The sequence below is a fragment of the Pelobates fuscus genome, chromosome 2 (genome assembly GCF_036172605.1).
Source record: "Pelobates fuscus isolate aPelFus1 chromosome 2, aPelFus1.pri, whole genome shotgun sequence".
NCBI classification, from domain to species: Eukaryota; Metazoa; Chordata; class Amphibia; order Anura; family Pelobatidae; genus Pelobates; species Pelobates fuscus.
In genome coordinates this window covers 256,319,484-256,334,806 of record NC_086318.1, presented here as the reverse complement: position 1 = coordinate 256,334,806, position 15,323 = coordinate 256,319,484, and the positions used below count along the sequence as shown (strand labels likewise).

The 15,323-nt window shown below is 39.7% G+C and overlaps 1 protein-coding gene across 1 annotated transcript in view; it reads left to right on the top strand.

Annotated features, from left to right (window-relative positions):
• Positions 1–13,232, top strand: part of LOC134586282 (deleted in malignant brain tumors 1 protein-like) — a 178,199-nt gene extending 164,967 nt beyond the window's left edge. The window contains exons 21-26 of the mRNA XM_063441769.1: positions 1,977–2,194; positions 2,808–2,949; positions 4,366–4,586; positions 9,250–9,425; positions 10,777–11,165; positions 12,556–13,232. Of these exons, the coding sequence (XP_063297839.1) occupies positions 1,977–2,194; positions 2,808–2,949; positions 4,366–4,586; positions 9,250–9,425; positions 10,777–11,165; positions 12,556–12,805 (1,396 nt within the window). The 3' untranslated portion in view covers positions 12,806–13,232. The remainder of the gene's footprint in view (positions 1–1,976; positions 2,195–2,807; positions 2,950–4,365; positions 4,587–9,249; positions 9,426–10,776; positions 11,166–12,555) is intronic.
• The last annotated feature ends 2,091 nt before the right edge of the window (positions 13,233–15,323 follow it).

The window sequence follows — 15,323 nt, the reverse complement described above, 5'->3', positions numbered from 1 at the left end:
AGATACAAAGCCAGTTGCGGACACCGTGGCCATTGGATTACAGTACAATGTGAATACAGCTTTGATGAAAGAGTCTGGAATATGAAACCTCGACATAACTTCTTTTAAAAAATCCCAATGTATCCTATCAAACACCTTCTCCGCATCTAAAGATAAGAGTGATAAGGTGTGCGGTTCATTTTAATGTGGTGAATCAAATGAATATAGCGTCTAGTGCTGTCCAAGGCCTGACTGTTTAAAACTAAGCCCACCTGGTCTTGATCAATTAGAAATTGAAGTATTTGAGCTAACCTATTCACCAATATTTTGGAGTATATTTTAGTATCATTATTAATAAGTGATATCGGGTGAAAATTTGAACAAAAATTAGGTGCTTTGATTAAGTGAAGAGATCAGTATTCTTTTTTCAACAGACTAACATTTGGTTTGAAAAGTAGCCCAAAAACTTTTGGTACTTTTGCCGAAGCCTTATGCTGGTTACTGCCTAACTCATCGAGATGTCCATCAGTAATTCACTATTTAGACGATTTTCTCACCATTGAATGTAATGCTAGTCCACCACAGAAGGTCCCGATACCATAGTCTGTTTTCTTGGCATTCAACTTGACTCAGTAGCTATAGCATTTAGCCTGAAATTAAAGATGTAGGTACACAAAAAATTCCTTTAAAAAGTGTCAGTGCAGGAAAAGTGGCAGAGTATATGGAATTCCCCAGAGATTAGTAATTAGATAAATAAGTAAATATCTGTTCGTGAGGAAAAAGTTCTGCCAATATCATGTAAAAGAGTAAAGAGTCTTATGTAATAAAACAGAATTGTATACTTGCACTCTCCTTATGAGGCATTGGTCTTAGGGAGCTTATTCAGGTCTCTATCAGATATCTTGGACACTTCACCATTCGAACCCAAGACCAATCAAACTTTAAAAGCCACCATATACTTAGCTTTTACGGGTTCCTTAGACCTAGGGAATTCACCACCATTAACGCTTCTGAATTAGGTTCATGCCTTAAAATATCACAAATCATTAAAATGAAGACTACTATGTACTTTCTCTACAACACACCAAGACCAGTCAAACGGTAAAAATCCCTTATTAACCCACGTTTAATAAATGATGCCCAGAAAAGAAATTAAATTAAAATCTAAGCCACTTACAATTACCTCCGAGTCAACCTTTACTTACCTTACATGGGACCATTCTCACTATGAGACAGTTCATGCTATATGTTAGAATCCTATTAATGAGACTAGGGTTCAACCCCATACACTATTCCAAACACTCCTTCAGGATAGGTGCTGCTTCTGCAGCCTTTCAATAGGAACATTCCTGCCCATACTATTAAATCATTGGGATGCTGGGAATCAACAGCCTACTGCCGATACATTCCTCAACCAAAAAAGAAAATTAGACAAGCATTCCAACACTTAGCATTTTAAGACTCTATGTTGTAATAATGTTGATGATTGTTAATTGAATATATTTTTTTGACTTGCATCCTTTTTGCCCACTTTATTTACAGGCCTATACAGGCCGATATGTTTTGGTGCTTGGTGGTCCCACTTTATTTACGGGCCTAGCGATACGTCGGTTTCAGCACACCACAACCGAATGTTGTGTATCCAATGTACAGCGCTACGGAATATCGCTATATAAATGATAAAATAATAATAAGAATAATATCTCTACATGTATGGTAAATGTATCAAGAACAAGATACGGCTTTTGTTGCCCCGTGCACAAAAAAAATTAATATATATATATCATATTGTCTTATATTTTCACACATTTGGCATAATGAATGTATAAACCAGAACAATGAAAAGTATTCATACTAATATTCAAAAAACTATTTTGTCCAAACAATAATCAGTTAACATCAACAGGATGTTTTTACTTAACTGAGTTTTTACTTAAGTTAATTCTCACGATTTACTCTATCAATGGTTAACCCTTTGGTTTTATCTATTTTAATAGTTTAGAGTATGCAAACAATTGTGTATATGACTCAGTGACAATATATGATGGCCTACCATTGAGTTCACCCCAACTGGACAAAATTTGCACATCTGCAAATCATACATACATTTCCAACTCCAATATCATGGGAATAGTCTTCCGTAGTGATTCCAGTGTACAAGGAAATGGCTTCCAGGCTGTATACACATCATCACAAAGAAACAACAGCACACCAGGTAAATATCTAATCATTGAGGCTTGTCTTTATTTTTAATTTGCCATTTATCCATCCAAGGAAAAAAAAAAAACAAGATGTCATGTAACTCTACATTGGACCACAATTAATAATTCACCCAAAGATCCATAAAATTACTAAAAAATATAATGCAGCAATACAGTCTGATAACTGAAAAAAACATATTGTAAACAAATATGGAGAGCCCCAAAAAAGCTTTTTTCAAAGTAAATTATTTATACTAAAACATCTATATGAGGAGCAATAAGGATCTTCACTAACATAACTATAACTACTGCAATATTGTAATGGTCACATTTAAACACATGAGTAATTTTAGTGGTGTTAGTGGATATTATTGTTGCTCGATATATAGATGTTTATGAGAATAATAAATTTGCTTTTTTTCTTGCCTCTAAATTTGTATAGCATTAAGTTATTCCTTTGAATGCCCAACTAGTTGTGTGAGTGGCAACATTGTTTTCAATATCTGTATTTTTTGTATAGATTATAAATGAAAGAAATCTTGCTTGCTTGAGTTTTTATCTTATTTTTAGTTAGAAGTTATTGTTATTCCATAAATTTACATGTATCTTATTGGCTTCCATTTGCAGTCAACTGTGGTGGAATCCTGACTAATCCTTGGGGAATAATTGAGAGTCCTTCCTACCCATATTCTCGCAACCCTGCAGAATGTACCTGGCATATACAAGCAGGGTCTAATCAAGTTATCCAGATCAGCTTTGATGATTTTGCGTAAGTAAAATATGAATATATATATATGACTAAAAACACTAATACACAGCTAATCAAGATAGAAAACTGTTGCACAGGATTCATAGAAACAAATAGCGTATATTTACCGTATATACTCGAGTATAAGCCGACCCGAATATAAGCCGAGGCCCCTAATTTTACCCCAAAAAACTAGGAAAACTTATTGACTCGAGTATAAGACTAGGGTGGGAAATGCAGCAGCTACTGGTAAATTTCTAAATAAAATTGGATCCTAAAAAAAAATATTAATTGAATATTTATTTACAGTGTGTGTATAATGAATGCAGTGTGTGTATAATGAATGCAGTGTGTGTGTATGAGTGCAGCGTGTGTGTATGAGTGCAGCGTGTGTGTATGAGTGCAGCGTGAGTATGAGTGCAGCGTGTGTATGAGTGCAGCGTGTGTATGAGTGCAGCGTGTGTATGAGTGCAGCGTGTGTGTGTGTGTATATGAGTGCAGCGTGTGTGTGTGTATATGAGTGCAGTGTGTGTGTATATGAGTGCAGTGTGTGTGTGTGTATATGAGTGCAGTGTGTGCGTGTGTATATGAGTGCAGTGTGTGTGTATTTGAGTGCAGTGTGTGTGTATGTGTGCAGTGTGTGTGTATGTGTATGAGTGCAGTGTGTGTGTGTGCGCAGTGTGTGTGTGTGTGTTGCAGTGGTGGGGGGGTGGGCAATTTTATTATTTTATTTATTATTATTTATTATTATTTTAATATATTTTTTTTTCTTATTATTTTTTATTTAATTATTATTTTTATTTTCGTCCCCCCTCCCTGCTTGATACATGGCAGGGAGGGGGGCTCCTTCCCTGGTGGTCCAGCATTGGCAGTTCAGTGGGGGGGGGGGGGGAGAGGGGGCTGGCAGAGCTGTAACTTACCTGTCCTGCAGCTCCTGTCAGCTCTCTCCTCCTCCGCGCCGTCCGGTCAGCTCTTCTGTCAGCTCACACTGTAAGTCTCGCGAGAGCCGCGGCTCTCACGAGACTTACAGTGGGAGCTGACCGAGGTGCTGAACGGACGGCGCGGAGGAGGAGAGAGCTGAGAGGAGCTGCAGGACGGGTAAGTAAGATCTCTGCCAGCCCCCTCTCCCTCAGTCTGTATTATGGCAATGCAAATTGCCATAATACAGACTATTGACTCGAGTATAAGCCGAGTTCCGGTTTTTCAGCACAAAAAATGTGCTGAAAAACTCGGCTTATACTCGAGTATATACGGTATATAGAAACATAAAATCATATAATGTGACGGCAGATAAGAGCCATTCAGAATATCATATGAACCAGATCTGCCGCACTTATAAGTATTATTATAATACATATCACCATCTGCATTTTATGCTCCCCATTAACATTTACTTTTTGATTGTTCCTTACTATTATCTTCATCATTTTTTAACAGATTGGAAAACTCATACTCTTGTGCAAATGCATATGTTGCAGTGTATGATGGCTCCCCTCTTGGTTCTGCATTATTGGGTAAATTCTGTGGATCATATAGACAAAATTTTACATCCTCGTCTAACAGTCTAAGTGTGGTTTACTTCAGCAGAGGAAGTAATGATAACTTTGTCAGAGGATTTCACTCCAGCTATGTTTTTGTTACTCAGAATAATCAGAATGGTAAGTGAACAATTTCATAGAATGTATAAAGCCTAAATTTAAAATGAAAAGTAAGGATTCAAACAATTTCAAACTAGAGTCTAAATTGTTGTAGATGAGACAAGCTCATATCATATAATAGAATCTAGTACTACGATGGTGGAGTTTTCTGCATGGTGATTAAAAAATGTAAGATAATGAAGTCTAAGTCCCACAAATTCAGATACACATTGATATTAAATACTGTAACGTTTCTAAATGAAATATGCAGCAATATGTAAGAAAAAGACCCAACACCTTTAAGTGTGTTTGATTTATACACAGTTGAATTGCTTTTTGCACTAAGTACTAATGTAAATACATTTAACTTTTTTTTTTTTTTAAGCAGTGTACTCATGTGAGTGATGGGGACTGTCTGTGTGTTGGATTGGCATGAGAGTGTGTATAAGTGTGAAATGCTAAAGTGTGTATAAGAGATATAGTGGGGAGTGGGGAGTTGGGAGAAAAGAGGAAATAAGAGAAGAGATTAAGGACAGGAAGGTCAGTGGTTCATCACACAAGAATCTTTCTAAAAAAGGTGAGGATGAAAGGCCTACCAGGGAATACTGAGAAGGGAGATACCCATTTAAGTACACAGGGACAGTGGCAGAACTAACGTGGTCGCAGAGGTCGCAGCTGCTGCCGGGCCCATCTCTTCAGGTATTGTGGTGTGGCCCCAGGCTGCATTGAAGGAGCCCATCGGGTGGCCCATGCTCTTGGGGCCACCCGATGGCAATGAATTTCCTGGGGCCTGATTAGCACTGCAGTACTTTAAGAGCATGACCGGGCACCCTGTGATGACGTCAGAGTGCTGGGAGATGTATGGACACACACAATGACATGCTGACAGGCACAGGCATACTGACATACACACACACAGGCACACTGACACACACACACACAGGCATACTGACATACACACAGACAGACATACTGACAGACATACTGACATACACACACAGACATACTGACATACATACACAGAGACATACTGACATACATACACAGAGACATACTGACACACACACATACATATTGACAAACACAGGCATATTGACACACACACATACACACACACAGACATACTGACATACACACACACACACACACACACACAGACATACTGACATACACAGACATACTCACATACACACACAGATATACTGACATACACACACACAGACATGCTGACATACACACACACAGACATACAAAACACAGACATACTGACATACACTAAAAACCAAAGAAAAAGTTACCTGCACTCTCTCCTAAATCCCTATGTATATTTAAACAAATGGAGGTAATTTAGTTACTCCAATGACCATTGGAGGGAATGCCCGCCTGCCAACGTCAAGGCAGAGCCTCTTAGGCGGGTCCTACACTGACCTTTCACCTTGCTTCCTTGAGCTTCTGGCAAAGATATCTCTAATGAGACAGAGACACACACACAAACACACACAGATATACTGACACACATGCTACATTTAGCCACCCTCCAGTTTATTACCTTTTTCTGGAGGGTGGTTTTCCTGGGGTCCAGTGGCAGGCTGAGGCAGTTGGGAGTTCTCCTCTGGAACTCCCCTTCTCCCTGCCTTCCTCCTCCCACGTGGCTCTGCTCTCCGGTGGGAGGAAGTGAGTGCCGGCTGCCGAACAGGAAGGGGCCTGGTCGTGCTGTTAAAGCGTCACAGCGCCCGACCAGGCCCCTGCTGACACATGCTCACCGGGTGGCCCTTAGTGCATGGGCCACCCGGGGGGCCTCCTTAGTGTGCAGGCCGGTGAAGCTCTGTGCAGCCACACCGTTCGGTTCATGGGGGCTGCTCAAATCGTGGGGGCCCACGGGGCAGCTGCTCTGGGGCCCCCAGGAGCAACTGGCCCAGGGCAGCTGCCCCGTTAGCCCCTCGTTAAAGACGGCCCTGTCTGTATGTGTTTATGTATCTGCATGTGTATCTGTATGTCTCTATGTGTACATGTATCTGCATGTATGTCTGTGTATCTGTTTGTATGTGTGTCTGTGTGTGTATCTGTCTGTATAGGTGTCTGTGTGTCAGTAAGGGCCGGCGCAACTGTTACGTGACTGTTAGGATGTTTACTGGTGGGCTGCTTGTCCCTGTCTGGGCTGCAGTGCTGGGTGAGTGGCTCTTAAGCCGCCTCCAGCGCTGGGCCGATCCTCAAGGTGACCGAAGGTGGGGGCACCGAGAGGAGCCCTGTTACAGGGAGGCCCAGAGGTGGCGATCTGGCCACCTAAGGCTGTGCTAGGTAAGGCAAAACAGGCACCTGCTTACCTTAAGAGCAGGTGCCTGCTCTGCTAACAAATGCCAGTGACCATCCGGAGGAGAGGGGAAAGGAGAAGGCCTGTTCTTGCAGCCTCTCACTCCTCCCTCAAGCGCCCTCTGTGATGCCGGGAGTCGGAATATGACGTCATTCTGGCCCCGGTATACTAAACAGCGGGTGGGAGGAGTGAGGAGCTGCCCCACACTGGACCCCAGGGAGGTGAGTGTTTGAGTGTTTAACTGTCAGTGAGTGTGTGTGTGTGTCTGTCAGTGAGTGTCTGTCTGTGTGTGTCTGTCAGTGAGTGTCTGCCTATGTGTGTGTCAGTGAGTGTGTGTGTGTATGTGTGTCTGTCAGTGAGTGCATGTATGTATGTATGTCAGTGAGTGTCTGTGTGTGTGTCTGTCAGTGAGTGTATGTCTGCCAGTGAGTGTGTATGTCTGTCAGTGAATGAGTGTATGTCAGTGAGTGTGTGTGTGTGTGTGTGTGTCGGTGAGTGAGTGGGTGTATGTCTGTCCGTGAATGTCTTTGTGTGTCTGTCAGTGAGTGTCTGTGTGTGTGTGTATGTCAGTGAGTGAGTGTATGTGTGCCAGTGAGTGTGTGTCTGTTAGTGAGTGTGTCTGTCTGTCAGTGATTGAGTGACACAAGGGGGCGGCAAAATGGATCTAGGGCAGCAGAAATCCTTGCACCGCCCTGGTGTCAGTGTGGGTCTGTGTATCTGTATGTGTGTCAGCGTTTGTATCTGTAGAAGTGTCATTCTGTGTATCTGAATGTGTCATTCTGTGTGTCTGTGTATTAGCATGTGTGTCCTTGTATGTATTTGTATGTGTTCTATTATACAAATAGAGGGGCACTGGGGAGATGCATGGGGCCCTCCAGGGCAATTTTTGCACCAGGGCCCTGTGGTTTCTAGTTATGCTTCTGCACAGGGACAAAGATCACAGATTCAAAGAGAAGTGGCAAGGAGGAAACCCCACAGGAAGGTAAATCAATGGCAATCAGAAAATAGTCACTACTGGGGAAGACCATCCTGGCTACTGAAGCAGTCCTGAAATAAAACGTTTAGTACAATAGGATATCAGACACTGGGGAAGGTGGAGAATGCATTAAATGTGCCATTAAGGAGTCTAAAAAAGTATAATAGAAGGAATAAAGAACAGCGAATCTGGTTCCAAGAAACAGCAGGGATAAGAGGAAGTCTTGTATACCAGAGTAAGTTCAAGTAGATGGGTAAAAGTTTTACAGTCACAAATCTTTGTTAAGGACATCTTATCTATGCAGAAATGTTAATCAGGGCAAGACATGTTACTGTAAAATCCGATATACCATACAAAACCATATATTTAAATCTAAGAAGACCAAACATGCTGCATTATTCATTTAGTTTATACTTAATTGACTTGAAATAGAGTAAAACCTCTTTTATTAAACATTGGTAGAATGCTGGCACTGAATGGATAGTTTTGTGTTGAGATCATTGTCAATTTGGTGTGTACCAGAACTGGTTAATTTGCTTCTGAAGAGAATGGCACTAAAAAGAATATTATTGTAAACAGCATGGAGGATGCAGTCATTAAAGGGACACTATAATCACCAGTGCAACTACATGTATTCCTGACCCTATAGTGTTAACACTACCATCTAGCCCCCCTGGGCCCCTCATGCCTCCATAAATATAGTAAAAATCTTACTGTATTCAAGCCAGAAATCTGCATGCTGTTAGGCTCAGGAAAAACAAGCAGTCTGCTGACATGGATAGCCCGATCCAATCACAGTGCTTCCCCATAGGATTGGCTGAGACTGACAAGGAGGCAGATCAGGGGCAGAGCCAGCATGATTCAAACACAGCCCTGGCCAATCAGCATCTCCTCATAGAAATTAATTGAATCAATGAATCTCTATGAGGAAAGTTCAGTGGGAGGAGATACTGAATCACAGGATGCTCGTGCACAGCAGATCTGAGTGGATGGAGGCATATTATGCCTCAATCAACTCGGAAGTCCCTCTGGTTCATTCTGAGTGACTGCAACTGAAGGTGTTCCTAGCTTTCAATGTAAAAATGAAAATACAGTGTTTACATGAGAAAGGCTGCAGGGAGCTATAGTTCTCACCTGAACAACCTCATTAAGCTGAAGTTGTTCAGGTGACTATAGTGTCCCTTTAAGATGTTACTAATTGTATGTAAAGCTGTATCATGGATATTAAATTACTACCACCTATTGTTCCATTCAGCTACAATTGTGTAATTAAAATGTGTTTTTTGACACTTCTATAAAAAAAAAACATGTTCGAATTATTAATGTTTCACCAAAACAAAAATAGTACCTTAAAAACAATTAACAACATTTCTGCATATTCTGTTTTTTCTGACCAGTGACTCTTACATGTACAACAAATTACATGGAAGCCCGGATTTCTGTTTGGTATCTTCAGTCTTTAGGCTTTTCACCAAGTGACATTTTCTTAAATGACCCTCAGTGTCGCCCGCAGACTTATGGCAGCTGGTTGACTTTTTACATATACTACAACCAATGTGGCACCCTGAGACAGGTAAATTACATTTCTGCTAGGCATAGTAGCATGTAAAAGATGTCTAACTTTTTTCTGACAGCCAGTCACAATCTCAATATGAACAGCATGAATTTCAATTTTAAATATGTAGTAATATTAATATGTGAAATGCTTAAGAGCTGTGTTCAGTGTTTTTCAGTGTAATATATCTGTCTTTGTTTCAATCGGATTGATATCTTTCAAATTAACAATGTATCTGAAACAAACAGAGTGGATATCACCATGTTTCAAAGAAGAGAAGACAATTATCCTGAGCAAGGTCACAATGCCAGACCACCCAGAAAAGTTGTAACTAATGCAAGTAGAGGGCAGGAGCAGTGGAAAAAAAAAAAAAAAAAAAATAAACAACCCTAAACTGGCCAATACCAACATTGGATAGGATCCAGAAGTGGGAAGAGAGTGGGATAATGTTATTAAAGTTACAAATCTTTATTGAAAGTCAATAAAAAGGAGTAAAGACAACAGCTCCCTTATTGGTGACACAAAACAAGAGACAAGTGTGAGTAGCCCAGCTTCTAAGGTTGCCATGACAACGCTCCGTGGCACGCAATGCATGCTGGGCTCACTACAGAAATAGAGCACTGACTACAGGAGGGGGGAGATGGGGTCTGCTGGGCACCTTTTTCTTTTTTTTACCAAAGACAAAAGACAGCCCCTACCTCACACCAAATACTACAAGCAACCCAAAAGCAACACAATACCACAAATACTCCATATACACAGCTGGTGAGGTAGCTCAGTTGGTAAATTCCCTGACTGCAGAGTCGTTTAGCTTAATTCTGAGAGTGTGCCAGAAAAGTTATTTTTAGTCTGTGTGATGTTGTGTATTATTATGACACAACACCATAGAGTGCCCCATCAAATACACACACAAATACTATAAGCCACCAACATACACACAGAACACACACAAACTTAGACAGTCCACACACACACAAAACGCAACAGGCAGGCCACATACACACATACAAACACAAATACTAATAACTGTTCACATACACGTGCATAATATCACAGCCACACTCATACACAACTCCACAAACAGCTTGTGTCACACACATGCCCGCCATTTTACATAACCCTACAAGCCAACACCTCCATACACACAGAAGCTTGACAAAGACCTAATTCTGAGTTGAAATGTTGCAGTGTTCCCTTGGTTCTAATAAATATGCCCGAAGCTATTGGAGTGCCTGGACATTACTGGTATTTATTACTGTTGGGCTTGTGATTGCCCAAGGTCTATTTTTTTGGCTTATGTGGATGGCATGTGGTTCCTAAAGGTTTATTGTAATGCAACTATAGTCTAATTCTATCTTTTGTTCAACAGGGAGAAAGAGACACCATCAGTTACTCTAATACTATAAATAGTTACCACGCTAATGAAATAATTGAAAGAAGCAAAAAACTGAGCTTAAACCTGCAATGTCAGATGTACCAGAATAGCATGGTAGAAATCATGTACCACGCTAATGATGTAATACAACAAAACCTGACTCGGTATGGCCTTTATAATGCTGGCCTCGCATTCTACTACAATCCAAGTTTCACCAGTCCTGTGTACCAATATCCATACTATGTCCAGCTCGATCAGAACTTGTATCTCCAGGCAACTTTGCAAAGCTCCGACCCTGATCTAATCTTGTTTGTGGATACCTGTGTTGCTTCACCCAGCTCATCTGATTTTGTAACCCGAACCTATGACATAATACGCAATGGGTAATATATTCTCAAATGTACTAATTTTATTGCAAAGTAATTTTACATATTTGTATTCTATGGTTTTGATAAATTCCACAAATGACCTTTACCATGGAATTCATTTGAAAAAAAAAGAAACATAAAAATGAAATCCAGCTTCCATATGAAACATTTTCTTTATTAGGTGACTTTCTCTTTATAATCAACTGAATGCTAAGAAAGGCATAGTGTCCTCTAACTATTAGAACCATTACCAATATAGAGAACAATTTAATTTTAAAGGACATATTATGGTTTTGAAAACAAGCTTGTTATTTCCCTTACTACTACTAATTAATGTCAGGCTAGATAACATGCCAAGATATTTCAGGCTGCATGCTCCTCTCTGTAAAGTTCCCACCGCACACAGTATTTTTCAAGTCCAAAATTGTAAAATGCAATAATTTATGCACCAAATTGGACATATACAAAATAATTAACTAATTCAACACCAACAGACTATAGTTAAAATCAAATATATGGTATACCTGCAACACAAATGTAAAGTCTAATTCACTCATTAACTTGTATTGTGGAGGTGGGGGGGGGGGGTGGCATTCAGTTTTTGTGTTTCTTATAGTTACCTCTTGCCATTGCTTAATCACAGTTGTGCACTTATTTTCAACTGAAATGTGGATATGGATTTAGACAGCTGTACTGTACAGTTTAGTTGTAATATTTTCTTCTCATCTCTACTGGATATTATCACATTGGCTAGCAGGATGAGTGATTAACTTCTATGTTTTCTGTATTTATTGCAGCTGCTTATGATGGTATGTTGTCTCCATCTAGGGGTAGACTAAAATAAAACAGTGTATGGGAAAGTTGTAAGAGTTGTTTTGCATCTGTAGAGTTCTGTCATGCAGTTATGTTCACATGTTGTACACATAATTATTATTATTATGTTATTTATATAGCACCCTCAAATTCCGCCGTGCTTTACTGCATGTACAGTGATATTCATGTATTCATGCTAAATAAAGAAGAGGTTTAAATCCTTTTCTAGTATGCTCTATTTACTGAAAACATCATATTTTTTTCTCTGAGATTTCCTGTCCTTTCTTTGCATGTCACAAAACAAGTGCCATTGCTCTTTAGAGAACATACATATGCTGATCCCTATTTTTTGTTTTCTTACTATTTTCATTGTAAGTCAATGTAGCCACCTGCTATAAGTCTCTTCCAGTAAGTTGACTTCTAGTGGAAATGATTACTGTAGTGTGTCATTACCTACTTTACTTATTTTACTATTTTTTTTACAAGTTTTTAAAATATCTTATGTAGTTTTGCAAAAGTTGAATTTAACATAGAAATGTATTCAAATGTATTTTTGAATATTTTTGTTTAACTTTAACATTCTTTTTTTCAGATGTGTAAGAGACCCTACATATTCTACATATTCTTCTCCATACCCATACCAGGCTCGTTTTGGATTTAGAGCATTTGGATTCCTTCAAAACTATTCCAGTGTGTATCTTCAGTGCAAACTGACCGTGTGTCAGCGGTATAATTACAACTCCCGTTGCTATCAGGGCTGCCTTGCTAGACGTAAAAGAGCTGCTGAACAAGTCCATGATCAAATAACTGTCTCTCTTGGGCCATTTGAACGTAAAAATTAGCAACTCGCTACCTACTTTCCTTAAATTCAAAGAACAATTCCTTCATCTGTTATCTGGCTTTCGCTTGCAAATGCTTTTCTGATTTGTTACTGTAAAATTTGTAGGACAATGTTTTTAAATTTGAGATGTAATTATTATATGCCCTAAGTGACACTGGGATCTATGTAGGGCTCCAATTAAAGCCTGAATGCTTACCTATAATTAGCACTGTATAAAATGCAATGATGAATGACCACAGATGATTGTGGATAACTATATTTTTAATGCGTGCTTGTTTCTGGATGGAACAATTCAGGCTTTCTTTTTTAAGAGCTTTACAGTTCTCAGTGTACAGTCTATGTATTACTATATCAAATTTCTGACTAAGGAGTTGCAAGGAATGCACCATTGACAAACCTTGCTAATAAAGTAAAGTATTTCATTATTATTTGCTGTTGTTGTATATTTTAATTATTGAGATAATATACTGAAATAATGAAGGAACACTTAAAGGAACACTTTAGTCACCTAAATTACTTTAGCTAAATAAAGCTGTTTTAGTGTATAGATCATTCCCCTGCAATTTCACTGCTCTATTCACTGTCATTTAGGAGTTAAATCACGTTGTTTCTGTTTATGCAGCCCTAGCCACACCTCCCCTGGCTATGATTGACAGAGCCTGCATGAAAAAAAAAAAAAAAAACTGGTTTCACTTTCAAACAGATGTAATTTACCTTAAATAATTGTATCTCAATCTCTAAATTGAACAGGAGGCTCTTGCAGGGTCTAGCAAGCTATTAACATAGCAGGGGATAAGAAAATCTCAATTAAGCAGAAGTTGCAATAAAGAAAGCCTAAATAGGGCTCTCTTTACAGGAAGTGTTTATGGAAGGCTGTGCAAGTCACATGCAGGGAGGTGTGACTAGGGTTCATAAACAAAGGGATTTAACTCCTAAATGGCAGATGATTGATCAGTGAGGCTGCAGGGGCATGTTCTATACACCAAAACTGCTTCGTTAAGTCAAAGTTGTTGAGGTGACTATAGTGTCCCTTTAAAGCACAAAACAAATACAGTCTGCTATAGCGGTTATAGTGCCCAGTGTGTCCTGGTGCCCTAGCAGGGTATATAGTCAAATAATTTCCAAGCAGTTTTACAACTTACTTGAGGTTCACTGAGTGCTGGTTGCAGCCACGTCTTGATCCAGAAACAGCTGCTAAGAGCCTCCAGTAGCTAAACTGGACTAAGTACTGCACTGCCAAAGAATTAGATGATCATTTGCCACCTGAAATTAATATATTTCCAATAAGAGTCTAGGTGGAGTCACTAACATTAAGAATTATATAATGACACCTGCAAAGTCAACAGAAAATAAATCTTTAAAAAAACAACTGAACAACAAAACTGTAGAACAGTTTTTTGAACACGGTACTGTCATGGACATTTAAATATAAAATTTTTAATTTGGGTAAAAACAGGTTAATTAGAATTTCTAATTGTATTAGTTTTCTGTCATTTCTCTGTCTATGTAAGTTGAAAACTGAATGGTCACACTCTAACGGCGCTCTGAGAGACCTTGCACAAGATCCGACATAATCGGGCGACACAACCCCAAAGTGCTCTCTATCCACTCAGAGCCAACCCGGCAAACATCCAGCAAACATCCAGCTGGAAAATCCAGGGCTCTAACGAAATTTTTCTGCGATAATGTGGACTCCATTCCAAGCACGACAGACCCAAATATGGCACTGGAATCTTCCCAGGAAGATACACTGAAACATTACTTCCTTAAAAATACAACTTTCTCTGTCTCCCCCACCACTATGTGGGAGGCACACATGGCAGTGGCCAGAGGCCACTTCATTGCCCTGGCATCAAAAAATAAAAAACAAAGATACGTCCAAATTACCGACCTAACTGAAACCATAAGTACCCTGGAAGAACAACACAAACACAATAAGTCATTAGACCTGTATAAACAACTGGTTTCAAGAGATCAACACTGCAACAACTGTTCAATACACGGACCAAAAAAGAGTTATTATTGACAAAACATAACTATTACTCTCAGAGGGGCAAGTGTGGCAGATTTCTAGCAAAAAAATTACAAAATGCAAGACAAACTACACTAATCTCCAAAATTAAGATGAAGGCAGGGGTTGTGGCAGCAGCAGCCACTTTAAAACTGTATTTTCTTGAATATGTATGTACCACTTTAAGAACCAAGGGTATGCGTGTGTAATATGTGTTTCAGGTCTATGGCGTTTGTATGCTGGCGGTATAAAAACCCGTCGGCATTCATGTAATCGTTCCACGAACAGTGAATTCCATCTCTGAAATGAACAAACTGCCGAAGGGAGACCACACTCAGGAGGTCGTGTGGCTCTCATTAAGGATTGCAACATTGTTGCAATCGGTAAATTAAGTGGAATCAGGGTGGCCGTCGTTCGGCTACCGACCACGCGGCGGTCGGCCATCTTGGGTCCTTTGTTAGCCCAGCGGTATTTGGTCGTCGAGCGCCTGGAACTAAAATCGGCTACT